This window comes from Tachyglossus aculeatus, chromosome 16, assembly GCF_015852505.1.
Source record: "Tachyglossus aculeatus isolate mTacAcu1 chromosome 16, mTacAcu1.pri, whole genome shotgun sequence".
NCBI lineage: Eukaryota > Metazoa > Chordata > Mammalia > Monotremata > Tachyglossidae > Tachyglossus > Tachyglossus aculeatus.
Window position 1 is genome coordinate 26599779 of NC_052081.1, and position 13463 is coordinate 26613241.

At 42.2% G+C, this 13463-nt stretch overlaps 1 protein-coding gene across 4 annotated transcripts in view; it reads left to right on the top strand.

Annotated features, from left to right (window-relative positions):
• RAB11FIP2 (RAB11 family interacting protein 2) overlaps nucleotides 1-13463 on the top strand; it is a 54478-nt gene that overhangs the window by 7799 nt on the left and 33216 nt on the right. For all 4 annotated transcript variants that reach the window (XM_038757710.1, XM_038757712.1, XM_038757709.1 and 1 more), the window contains 2 exons: nucleotides 9443-9885; nucleotides 11010-11475. In XM_038757710.1, coding sequence (XP_038613638.1) covers nucleotides 9443-9885; nucleotides 11010-11475 — 909 coding nt within the window. The remainder of the gene's footprint in view (nucleotides 1-9442; nucleotides 9886-11009; nucleotides 11476-13463) is intronic.

Genomic DNA, 13463 nt, shown 5'->3' on the forward strand with positions numbered 1-13463 from the left:
ATGTTGGAAGCCCTGACCTTAGAGATTCCCCAGGGGGACCCTCAAGCTCTTGCTCCAGAGCCATTGTGTTCTCCTCCCAGCATCCTGTTAACACACCTAACCTTTCCAACTTGGACAAGGCCCATTCGGATTTCTAAGCATCACTGCCCCACTGTCGCTCCTTAGAAAGTGTGCCCTGAAAGGGTCTTTGCCTTACTTGTTGCCTGAATCATTCGATCAATCAGTGGTATTTATTGAGCGCGTATCATGTGCAGAGCACTTGGGAGAATACAACAGAATTAGCAGACGCATTCCCTGCCGATAATGAGCTTCCGGTCTAGACAGACATTAATACGAAGCCAGCTCTGTCAAAGTCTTAATTACACGCCGTCTGGACTGCCTGGGTCCCGATATGGATGGATTCTCAAAGGTCAAAAATGACCTTGTTTTTTTTTTCCACATCCATGACAACTGGAGCATGATTTTAATAGTTTAGGGAACCTCGTCCAATGGTATTGAAATAAAAATCGACCTCGGGTATAGAGTACCCAAGTTTATCTTTCAGGTAGGAATTTTTGAAATGGAGCTTTCATCTTTTCCGAGTTATTTGAAAAACCTTTTCTGTATTTAAATAGTTGAGGTCTCCGGTATCCTGTCTAGCCCGTGTGCTGTTTTAAAATAAATGCAGTATCTTTCTGTTGGCCAGTAATTCTGTATTCCCTTCCCTAAGACGCATGGGGCGTACAGTTCTGTGATTCTTTTTTGCTTTCAAGTTCACGAGGCTGTGAACTGTTGGTCTAACTGGAATATACTGATATTTGAGGGTTATATCAGGTATGTCATGATTTTAACAGTGAGAGGAAGCATTAGTACAAAATTAGGTCAAGCCCGAATTTATAGGTCTGAAAATTTTCCAAGCTTAGTAGGAGAGACATTTAAAAATCATCCTGACTACAAGAATGAATATTATGATTCATTATTAAATAAAATGAAGAGTGTTCTAGTAAAAGTTCCTCCATTCTTTGTTATTGTAGTTTGATGTTATTTTCCTGTTTGTAACAACCGCCCATGGCATTTTGATCACTTGAGCAATTTTTATAGCTGAAAATACTCTAAAGAAAGCTAAAATAAACTTTGCTTTTCAGTACTATAGTGGAATGCGTATTTGAAAAACATTAAAGTATTCTCACTAGTTATTTGACTTGAATTGCTACTGCATGTAAAGCAAATGGACCCTAACAGGAATAGCTTAGGGTTTTTAAAAATAAACCCCTTATTTGATTTATTAATTCCTTTCATCACTGTGCAAGAACTTCAGTTTGCATATTTTCTTCAAAAGAAAATCTTGTCTTGAGCCTATTTTTCATATCACCATAATATGAGATGCAGCATGTGGGAATTTCATTATTACTAAAAACATAACTGGTCTCCAAGGTTACCAAAATAATTCTTTTGAGGGAGTAAGAGTTAAGTGAACTCATTAAGGAAACAAGTGTGGTGTTGAAGGATTTGTCTTCTGTTTGTGGCGAATTGGTTCCCTTGACCAAGTCCTTTCCTGGTTTTTCTTCTTTGCAGTTGGGACCCTAAAAATGTAATGCTGATTTTTCTCCTTAAGGTATTTAAACCATCCAAAAAAAGTACTTAGGCCTTTGGTGACAGTGATCATCTTTAAGAAGCATATTAGCTGTCACCGATTAGAATTTTCAAAGTCGCTTTAAACCGGTGCAAGAGAAGGTCTCTCAACATTTAAATTGTTCTATTTGTAATGTCATATTGTAGAACAACCCAATATCATATGCCAAAGCACAGAAGCAATTGTCTACCCTTCTTGGCCCTTGAAAATTCAGTTTTCACCTCCTTCACTCCCTTGAGACCACTCTCTTCAAGGTCACTTAGCGAACCTCCTTCTTGCCAGAGCTAATGGATTCTGTCTACTCTGTCCCAATCCTCTTTCACCTCTTGGCTGCTTTTGGCACCTTAGGTCATTCCCTCTCGGGGTCTTGATTTTTGAAACAATCCCCTCCTGGTTCTCCTCTTACCTTTCTGGCTAATACCTTCTCTCTCCTGCTCTTCCTTTGCTTCCTACTTCTTAACTGTGACACTCACACTCACTTGGGGAGCGTATCCACTCCTAAGGCTTCAACTATCAACTCTAGAGAAGCAGCGTGGCTCTGTGGAAGGAGCACGGGCTTTGGCTTCAAAAATCTCTAGTGGCTACCAATCAACCTACGCATCAGACAGAAACTCCTCACCCTCGGCTTCGAGGCTCCCCATCACCTCGCCCCCTCCTACCTCACCTCCCTTCTCTCCTTCTACAGCCCACCCCGCACCCTCCACTCCTCTGCCGCTAATCTCCTCACCGTACTTCGTTCTCGCCTGTCCCGCCGTCGACCCCCGGCCCACGTCATCCCCCTGGCCTGGAATGCCCTCCCTCTGCACATCTGCCAAGCTAGCTCTCTTCCTCCCTTCAAGGCCCTACTGAGAGCTCACCTCCTCCAGGAGGCCTTCCCAGACTGAGCCCCCTCCTTCCTCTCCCCCTCCTCCCCCCTCCATCCCCCCGCCTTACCTCCTTCCCCTCCCCACAACACCTGTATATATGCATATATGTTTGTATGTATTTATTACTCTATTTTATTTGTACATATTTATTCTATTTATTTTATTTTGTTAATATGTTTTGTTTTGTTCTCTGTCTCCCCCTTCTAGACTGTGAGCCCACTGTTGGGTAAGGACCATCTCTATATGTTGCCAACTTGTACTTCCCAAGCGCTTAGTACAGTGCTCTGCACACAGTAAGTGCTCAATAAATACGATTGAATGAATGAATGGCGTCAGAGGTCATGGGTTCAAATCCCGGCTCTGCCAAATGTCAGCTGTGTGACTTTGGGCAAGTCACTAACTTCTCTGGGCCTCAGTTACCTCATCTGTAAAATGGGGATTAAGACTGTGAGCCCCACGTGGGACAACCTGATCACCTTGTAACCTCCCCAGCTCTTAGAACAGTGCTTTGCACATAGTAAGCGCTTATTAAATGCTATTATCATTATTATTATCATTATTATCTCTACTTGGATGACTCCCAACATCTAGCTCTGAATTCCAGACCTCTGGCCTTCTCTTCGATTTTGCATTTCTTCCTTGCCTCCAGGTTCTCTAAGCTGTAAGCTCGTTGTGGGCAGGAATGTGTCCATTATATTGTTATAGCGTACTCTCTCAAGTGTTTAGTACAGTGCTCTGCACACAGTTAAGTGCTCAGTAAATATGATTGACGGACGTGGATGTCCTATTGGGAAGCAGCATGGTCTAGCAGCAAGAGCATGGGCTTGGGAGTAGAGGTCATGGCTTCTAATCCTGGCTCTGCCACTTGTCTGCTGTGTGACCTTGGGCAAGTCACTTCACTTCTGTACACCTCTGTAAAATAGGAATTAAGTCTGTGAGCCCCACGTGGGTCATCCTAATTACCTTGTGTCTATCCCAGTGCTTAGAACAGTGCTTGGCCCATAGTAAGCACTTCACAAATACCATTATTATTATTATTATTAATGACACCTCAAGCTCAATGTGTCCAAAACAGAATTCTCCCTCTTCCCTCCCAGATCCTCCCCTCCATCTAACATTCCCATCACAGTTGACAGTACAGTTGGGAAACCAAAGGCAAGGAAGTTAGGGGAAATATTTTATTGGCACAGTAAAACAAAACCTCAGGCAGTGCTGCATCCCAGATGGAAACTGGGAGTCAGTCTGTGAGGGTAGATCAGCATGGCACACTGTTATCAAGAAAGGAGTGATTCTCTTCTAGTAAATGCTTCGTAAGGGGCAAGGAGTCAAAAGACAAAACACGCCAGACACTGCCAATATTAGTCCTGGCTACACAACGAGGGACAGCCATTTTGTGTACACAATGTGGCTGGGACTGTGAGTCCTGCTTTATTGTTTTCAGTCACATTTTATTGTGTGTTTTTTTTTGGTTAATGATATTGGTGAAGCGCTTCCTATGTGCCAGGCACTGTACTAAGCACTGGGGTGGATACAAGCTAATCAGGTTGGACACAATCCATGTCCCTCATGGGGCTCACAGTATTAATCCCTATTTGATAGATGAGAGCACTAAGGCACAGAGAACTGAAGTGACTTGCCCAAGGTCACACAGCAGGTAAGTGGCAGAGCTTGGATTAGAACCCAGGTTCTTCTGATTCCCAAACCTGTGCTCTGTCCACTAAGCCCTGCGGCTTCTCGTAGTCATAGGTGAACCGAAGAAGCAGCCTGTCCTAGTGGATGGAACATGAGCCCTGGGAGTCAGGAGGACCTGGGTTCTGATCCTGGTTCTGCCACATGTCTGCTGTGTGTCCTTGAGCAAGTTACTTACCTTCTCTGTGCATCAATTGCCTCATCTGTAGAATGCTGATTAGGACTGTGAGCCCCATGTGGGATAGCTTGTATCAACCCCCAGCACTTAGTACAGTATCTGGCACATATTAAGCGCTTAACAAAACAAAAAGCTTCACCATCAGTAGTGGCTTCTTGGAATACAAAGGAGAAATGCTCATGTATGTACATAAATATATGCTTGTACAAATATAACAATATCATCATCCTCATCTCTCGTGCCCATAACCTTTGCATTATCCTGTTCCTTCCTCTCTTTCAACCCCCATTAATCTTGTTGGTTCTTCCTCCACAACATTTCTAGAGTCAACCCCTTCTTTTCCGCCTTAACTCCCGGTAGACTAGTCTAAGTACTTATATCCCGGCTTAACTATTGCATCAGCTTTCTTGCTGAACTCCCTGCCTCCAGGCTCTCCAATCAGTGACATTTATTAAGCACTTACTGTGGTCAGAGCACTATGTTAAAGTGCTTGGGAAGGTACAACAGAGCTGATAGATGCAATCCTTGCCCATGAGGAGCTTTCAGAATTCCCTCTTCAGTCCATATTTTCATTTTTCTAAAATCGCCAAGATCTCACTCTGCACACGTTCCCCGCCTTCAGAAACCCCCAGTGATTGTCCAGTTCCTCTTGGTCATGGGTTCAAATCCCGGCTCCGCCAATTGTCAGCTGTGTGACTTTGGGCAAGTCACTTAACTTCTCTGGACCTCCGTTACCTCACCTGTAAAATGGGGATTAAGGCTGTGAGCCCCACGTGGGACAACCTGATCACCTTGTATCCTCCCCAGCGCTTAGAACAGCGCTTTGCACATAGTAAGTGCGTGACAAATGCCATCATTATTTATTTAGTTATCCTCTTCACATCAAGCAGAACTCCTGACCACCAGCTTTAATGCACTCCCTCTCCCCCCTAATTATTCTTTCTCTTCTCCCACTACCCAGATTGTTCACTTCATTCCTCAAGAAATTCTTCCTCACTATGCCTCGGTGTCATCTCTCCCACCATTTATCTCTTGCTCCTATCCTTTCTTCTGCCTGGACCTCCCTTCCATTAACATTTGTACTTCTGACAGGCCATTGTCTGTCCCATTTTCAAAACTCTTGTCATACCTCTTCTAGCAGGCTTTCCCCTTTTTTTTAAGCACCGTCTATATGCCAGGCATTGTACTAAGTGCTGGGCTAGGTACAAGATGATCAGTTTGGACACACTCTGTGTCCCAATAGGGCAGCATTAATCCTCATTTTACAGAATGGGAAACAGAGGCACGGGGAAGTTAAATGATTTGCCCAAGGTCGCACAGCAGACAAGTGACGGAGCTGGGATTAGAACCCACATCATTCTGATTTACAGGGCCATACTCTATTCACTAGGCCACACTGCTTCCCTGGTTAATCTCTCATTCCCTCACCCTAGATCTTTATACTCTATCATTTCTTCCTTTATAATTTATTTTAGTATTTGTTTTCCCTGTTAGATGATAAGGTCCTTGAAGACAAGGGTCATAGTAAGCACTAAATACCAGCATCGTCATCATGTTTACTAATTCTGCTGTACTCTTCCAAGTGCTTAGTGCAATCCTCTGCACAGAGCATTGAATGACTGACCACTAAAATGTAAAGTGTATATGAAAATTTCCTGATTGAATGACATTTTTATTTGATTGCCAGGTTGTTTTTTTTAGCATTTTCAAGGCAATTAATAGTCACCATCTATAGCTTGTATTGAGCGTTTATGTAGTGACATTGTCATTAGCTGGAAAGTTTCAATTCATCAGAAAATATTTTGTGTGGGGTATTTGCCTAAATTAAAATGTGTACGCCAACTGAACAGTACCCTGTACATAGTGATTTTTTCTGCCTGGAGTACTTCTTTTCGGAAGGTATTTATTTGCCACTCCCTTTACTGGAAGCACTGTAACTTCTTAGCTATAACTATCTAATCTTGGTTTTGCCAACAGAGGTCTCTCCGGGCTTTCGCCCCATTCTTTAGGCATCTCTTTTTCATTAGAACAGTGCTTGGCATATAGTAAGCGCTTAACAAATGCCATCATTATTATTATTGGCTCCCTTTCTGCCTTTCCCCCCTTACTGGAATATCCCTCAAGGCTCTGTTCTAGTTCCCCAACTCTTCTCACTTAATACTCCTTCGAGGAGCTCATCAGGTTCTATAACTTCACCTCTCTCCTCTAGGAGGAGGTCCCATCCTCTCTCCCTGAGTGTAATTTCATTTCCCTCCCTCCACCCCCAGCCCCATCAACACCTCAAGCTGAACTTGATGAACTGTCAATCATATTTATTGAGCACTGTACGAAGTGCTTGGGAGAGTACAATATAACGGAGTTGGTAGGCATGTTCCCTGCCCATAACAGTCTAGAGTCTTAGCAGTCTAAATACAATTGATTAAAGAGGGAGACAGACATTAATTTAAACAAGTCTCTTCTCCAAAATCTTCTCTTCCACCCAACTTTCCCATCACTGTTGACACTACCGCCATCGTCCTTGCCTCTGAAGCCTACAGTCCTGGCATTGTCCTTGACTCCTTGCTCTACTTCAACAGTAACATTCATCTTGTGGTGAAGCTTGCTGTTCTTTCCTCCCACAGCGTTTTCTTTCCATTAAGTGGCCACATCTGTAGTACAGGCTCTTGCCATACCCTGGCTGGACTACTGTGTCAGCCTCCTCACAGGTCTCCAGCATCTCTCCTCACGAATTTACATTTCACTGGTGTGCGTTTAGCTTTAATTCTATTTATTCTGAAGACTTGACACCTGTCCACATGTTTTGTTTTGTTGTCTGTCTCCCCCTTCTAGACTGTGAGCCCGTTGTTGGGTAGGGACCGTCTGTATACATCGCCAACTTGTACTTCCCAAGCTCTTACTACAGTGCTTTGCGCACAGTAAGCACTCAGTAAATATGATTGAATTGAATTGCCAATCATCATTCTGTACATATGTCTTCTCATCAGAAACCATCACTTTTCTCCTCTGCATCTAGCAGAAACACCTGGCCATTGAATTTTAAAGAACTCTATCAGCTGTCCCTACTTCCCAACCACTCTTCTCTTAATGCACCCTAGCATGTAGCCTCTAAACCTCCCAAACTTTCTTACTTAAGTGCTTTATTGCCGACTCTTCAGCCTCTGATTCCTGGCTCATGTTCTTTCTCCTATCCAGAACTCCTTCCCCATTCAAACTTGCCAGACATCTCCTCTCCCCGTTTTCAAACCCCTTCTGCAGCCCCACCTCCACCAGTAAGCTTTGCCCAATTAATTTTTCTTCTCCCCCAGTTACATCCTGCCAACTCTCAGCTCAGCAGTTTTTCCACTCAGTCTCCTGTTGCACTTTGGTGCATTCTGATTTGCATACCCTGCCACTTCAGTATTCCTTCCTCCTGTTTGGAAATTGTGTCTGTCTCCTCCATTAGAAAGGCTTGGTGGGAGTTGTGGGGTGGGAAAGGGCCATGGATTATGCCTCACACACCTGGTTTACTTTCCCAAGTGCTTAATTTAGTGTTCTGCACAAAGGAGCTGCTCAATAAATGTTATTGATTGATTTTAGTCCGAGTTCAAAACTCTTACAAGCCTGCTGTACCTGCCTGAATTTGAGTGTATGTGACGATACACCCTCATATCAATCAACCGATGGTATTTATAACAATCATAATAATAATGGCATTTATTAAGCACTTACTATGTGCAAAGCACTGTTCTAAGCGCTGGGGAGGTTACAAGGCGATCAGGTTGTCCCACGGTGGGCTCACAATCTTAATCCCCATTTTACAGGTGAGGTAACTGTGGCCCAGAGAAGTTAAGTGACTTGTCCAAAGTCACACAGCTGACAGTTGGCGGAGCTGGGATTCGAACCCATGAACTCTGACTCCAAAGCCCGTGCTCTTTCCACTGAGCCACGCTGCTTCCCCACGCTGTTTATTTGTTGAGCTATTGTGTGTACTAAGGGCTTAGGAATGTATAATAAATAATGATGGTATTTCTTAAACCATAAGTATTTCTACTTATTTTATTTTGTTGGTATGTTTGGTTCAGTTCTCTGTCTCCCCCTTTTAGACTGTGAGCCCACTGTTGGGTAGGGATTGTCTCTATGTGATGCCAATTTGTACTTCCCAAGCGCTTAGTACAGTGCTCTGCACATAGTAAGCGCTCAATAAATACGATTGATTGATTGATTGATTGATTAAACGCTTACTGGGTGCCAAACACTGTTCTAAGCACTGGGATAGGTACAAGATAATCAGGTTGTCTCATGTGGGGCTCACAGTCTTAATCCCCATTTTACAGATGAGGTAACTGAGGCACAGAGAAGGGAAGTGACTTGCCCAAAGTCACAACTGACTAGTGGCCGAGCTGGGATTAGAACCCACAACCTCTGACTCCCAAGCCCATGGTCTTTCAACTAAGCCACACTGCTTCTCTACGTATAATATGTATAATGTATTGAGTATGTATGTATAATGTATGTATGTAATGCATAATGTGTGTATGTACATTGCAACGGAGTTGGTAGACACAATCCCTGCCCAGATGGGGTTTTTAGCGGGGAGAAAAGACCCCTAAAATGATGAGCAAAATACTACTTGGAGCCATGTCCGTGTCTGCTTTGTGACTTTGGACAAGTCACTTAACTTCTCTGTGCCTTCATTACCTCACCTGTAAAATGGGGATTAAGACTGTGAGGCTTTTGTGGGACCAAGATTGTGTCTAACCCGATTATCTTGTTAACTCACCCAGTGCCTAGCACCTAGCATAGTGCCTGGCACATAATAAGCGCTTAACAAATACCATTAAAAAAAAGTCCTGCCTTTTCTAGCTGCTGCATAGGAGACTTGGGGTCCAAAAAGATCTATAAGCAAGCTGATGGGAAGATCATCCTGCAGTTCCTAATCCACCAGTCTACCGGTATTTAAAGAAATACATATTTTCACTTAATAAAAAGATAAACATCTAATTTTGTGGCCTTTTTTTGGTTTAAGTATTGCTTAAGTCTTCCAGATAGAATGCAAATTATAATATGGTGGAGTATCTCATCTTAAACGTTGGGTTTTTTTGTTCTTTCTCTTTTAAGGTGGTTTAGTTTGGAATCGAAACAAGGCAAAAGAGCCAAAGACAGAGGGGAAATAAAAATCAATATCCAGTTTATGAGGAACAATATGACAGCAAGTATGTTTGACTTATCCATGAAAGACAAAACAAGATCACCTTTTGCCAAGCTGAAGGATAAAATGAAAGGGAGAAAGAATGATGGGACATTTTCCGATACATCTTCGGCAATCATTCCGAGCACTCACATACCTGATGCCAACCCTGAACTTTCAAGTAGCGAAATACAGATGAAATCCAAGCCAAAAAAGCCATTCCTTTTGGTACCCCAGCGTCTTTCTTCAGCTCACTCTATGTCTGATTTAACTGGGTCTCATGCGTCTGCAGAAAAATTGAAGTCTGGTGCCATTAGCCATACACTCCTTTTTAGGCGCCAGTTAGAGTCGTTTGGTTCTGTTGAAGAAAACGGTAAGTGGAATGTTTGTTGCTGTATTTTTCCATTAATCATCCTTCAGTTGGAGCAGTCTGGGTTGTCTGGTTTATCTAGGTTAAATGCTAAATAAATGAGAATATTTTAAAAAATGTCCACTGAAATATTTTCCCTCTATCAAAGTTGAGTGATTATTTCTCAATCATTTTGCATCTCTCTGTAAGCAGTCTGATGTTTATTGTCTCTTGAAATCCAAGTTAAAGGCATGAGAACTTCTATATTAGGTCAGGCCAAATGTTTCCATCCAGTGTTCTGCCTCGGACAGTGGCACCAAAGAATTTTTGGATATCCCTCCTTGATCATCCAGTTTCATTGTTAATGTACCTCCCAACAGCCCCAGGTTTTTCCTCTAATAATTCAACATGATCCCTTCTTGAGCTTTCTAACATGCCAACTTTGACCTCTGATGATCCGTTATGGATTATATCCAACATGAATCTAGGTAAATGTTAAAGCCCGTTGATATTTTCTACCTGTCCAGTTTCCTTTAATAGTGAATTTGTTCCCTATTGCCGCCAAGCTTTAGTGGATCCTTCCTAATTCTGATATTTGTGATTTGGTGAACTCTTGCCAACTTTGAAAATTGCATATTTTTTTCTCAGCCTTTATCATTCCAGTTGTGTTTTTGTAAAGCATTTGTTCTCTCTCCGGTGTTATTTCTGTTGCACTCTGTACCCTTTTATATATGTTCCTTTATGGCATTTCATGATTATTAGAGTTTGGTTAGAAATTCTTAAAATTAGGCTTCTGTATCCAAAGTAAGTATTAAATAAAAAAGTTGTGTATCCTCAAACTAGTTCACCATTTTCTCATCCCCCAAAATGATACTAGTTCTGACATTGTTTATATTATTAGGGTAGGTTGATACTTTTATTGTGCTGTATACTTAGGCCACCAATTCTTTGCTTTTGAAATGAATGGTTTGTGTTTAAATTTTAGTAGTAAGTAGTATTTACTGCAGCACTTAATGCGTGCAGAGCACGGTTAAGTGGTCTCAAAATAAGAATTAACTGACTTCTAATAGCAGAACTAGTGGGTGCATTTAATGTATCAATAGGACATTATGATACCTTTTTGACTTTGTTTCAATTGCAACTTGCAGGAAATCTCAAATCACCACACAGAAGAACCTTAAGTGCTGATACTTCTAAAATGAATCAGCCCGACAGCAGAGTTGATGAAGGTGAATCTTCTTTGGTAGCCCAAAATGATCCATTTACAAATGTGACTGCTTCATTACCCCAAAAATTCGCCACACTGCCAAGAAAGAAAAACCCATTTGAAGAAAGCAGTGAATCCTGGGATAGCAGCCTGAATTTATTTTCCAAATCAGAAACCCGAAAAGAAACTAAAAAAGAAAGGAGAGAGAAAGTTAGCCTTTTTGAAAGAGTGACTGGGAAAAAAGATAACAGGAGGTCTGATAAACTCAGCAACTGGGGATCAGACAGCTCCTGTGACTTGAAATCACCTAATGCATTTGGTGAAAATCGCCAGGACTATTTTGATTATGATTCCACTAATCCGTTTTCAGCAAACTTCAGGACTACAAACGTGATGCCATCTCGCAGGTACATTTTATTATTTTGCAATAGAGTATTTGGTAAATTGAAATCATGTGTAAGACTGAGCATAGCTTTCTTCTGTAGGTTAAGTATTTATATTCATTTTTGTCTGTGAGTGACTCTCAGCTCATCTTTCTATGAAAAGGGTAGGTGAAATGATGATTTTATTAGGATTGAGGGAGGTCAGGTACTTAGCTCCTAGGAAGTAAGGAGAAGGGAGAAGTTGGGTGACATTCTAACCATTAATCAAGGATTAATCATTCAGTGGTCTTGAGCTCTTAATGTGCACAGAGCACTGTCCTAAGCGCTTGGGAGAGAGAGAACAACAGAATTAGCAGACATGTTCCCCGCCTATAAGGAACTCAAAATTTGTGAGCCTGAAGAAATGAGTCTTTAAATCATGTTCTTCAGTAACCACTTCAGTGCTGAGTGCAGTGCTAATGTTGGAAGAACTGGATTGTAGTGATTTTTGTCATCGGTCCTCTTGGCAGAACTTACAGATAAGATCGAGTGCTGACTTGATATTTGCCACGGGATTTGTCCCTTCAGCAATAGCTACTGATTGGCCAAAGTTCCACCTGATCTGCACTTGCTCTCTGAAGATGCCAGTGACTGTTCTAACCTCTTTATCCTAACCTGTGGCTGGGTTAGTAATGATTTTGCTGGTAATCTGGCTCGTGGACAGGGAACGTGTCTGTTTATCGTTCTCTTGTACTCTCCCAAGCGCTTGCTACAGTGCTTTGCACACAGTAAGCGCTAAATAAATGCGATCGACTAGTCTGATGATATACACAGTGAGACACAGTGTCTGCTGTATGACTTTGGGCAAGTTGCTTCACTTCTCTGGGGCTCAGTGACTTCATCTGGAAAATGGGGATTAAGAATGTGAGCCCTGTGTGGGGCAAGGGACTGTGTCCAAGCCAATTACCATGTATGTACCCCAGTGCTTAGTACAGTGCCTAGCACATAGTAAGCGCTTAACAATTACCACAATACCACAGGTATTATCACCCTCACGGTTCTTAGACTCTCTTCACTCAGCAAGTTTTGTCCACTTTTGCGAAGGAATAGAGGTGAAACGTAAACAACTTAAAAATTTTTTTTAATTGACGGCAAGGAGAAGGATACAGAAATCCCACAGTGGTGACTTTAGCTGCAATCCATTCCTTGAGCTCCATCTGGAAGTGTCACTGCTGATTCAAGCGCTTAATGCAGTCAAGCGCTTAGTACAGTGCTCTGCAAATAGCAAGCGCTCAATAAATACGATTGAATGAATGAATTATGCACAGCTCCTGGATGTATCCGTTCCTTCTCTCCCTGCTGCTTCCTTCCCTCTCGCTGGGGAGCTGTCACCTGGCCTGGAGACAAGCATGGATACGTGGGCCTAAGAATGAAGTGCGGGCTGAACATTATTAATCGGCTATGGCTTTGCTGTTCCAAGTTTTAGGGTACTTCTGTGAAAAAGTCACCGCTTATCGTTTTCTTTTACCTTTCATTCCCCTTCACATTCTTTGCCTCCTTTCCTCAATGGCCACAGAGTTTTGTAGATTTTTAAAAGATTAATGTCCAGGATAATGTTAGGTGAAAGAATTTATACAGTTTATTTCCTCCAACTTCCAAGGGAAACTTGTGTGTCCTAGGCAGGTTACTTATGCAAGAGGATGAGAGCTAAAAGGTTACGGAATTCAACGGGTTTACCAATTCTATCATAGTACTCTCCCAGGTGCTTAGAAAAGTGTTCCTCACCCAGTGAGCACTCAAAGTTGATTGATTGATTAAATAGCATAAGTGAAGGGTACCTGTAGAAACTAATGCACACAAATCTCATGAAGTACTTGGGGTTCATGTCTATAGAGGATTGTTAATCTGGCTCAGATTGCTACGAATTGAGATTATTTAGCATTGATTCACTTTTTAGGAAACCCAAAGGCCAAAGTCCTTACCAACTTGATTACTTATTTCAAGGAAATGGCATCTCTAAGCCTTTCTCATGC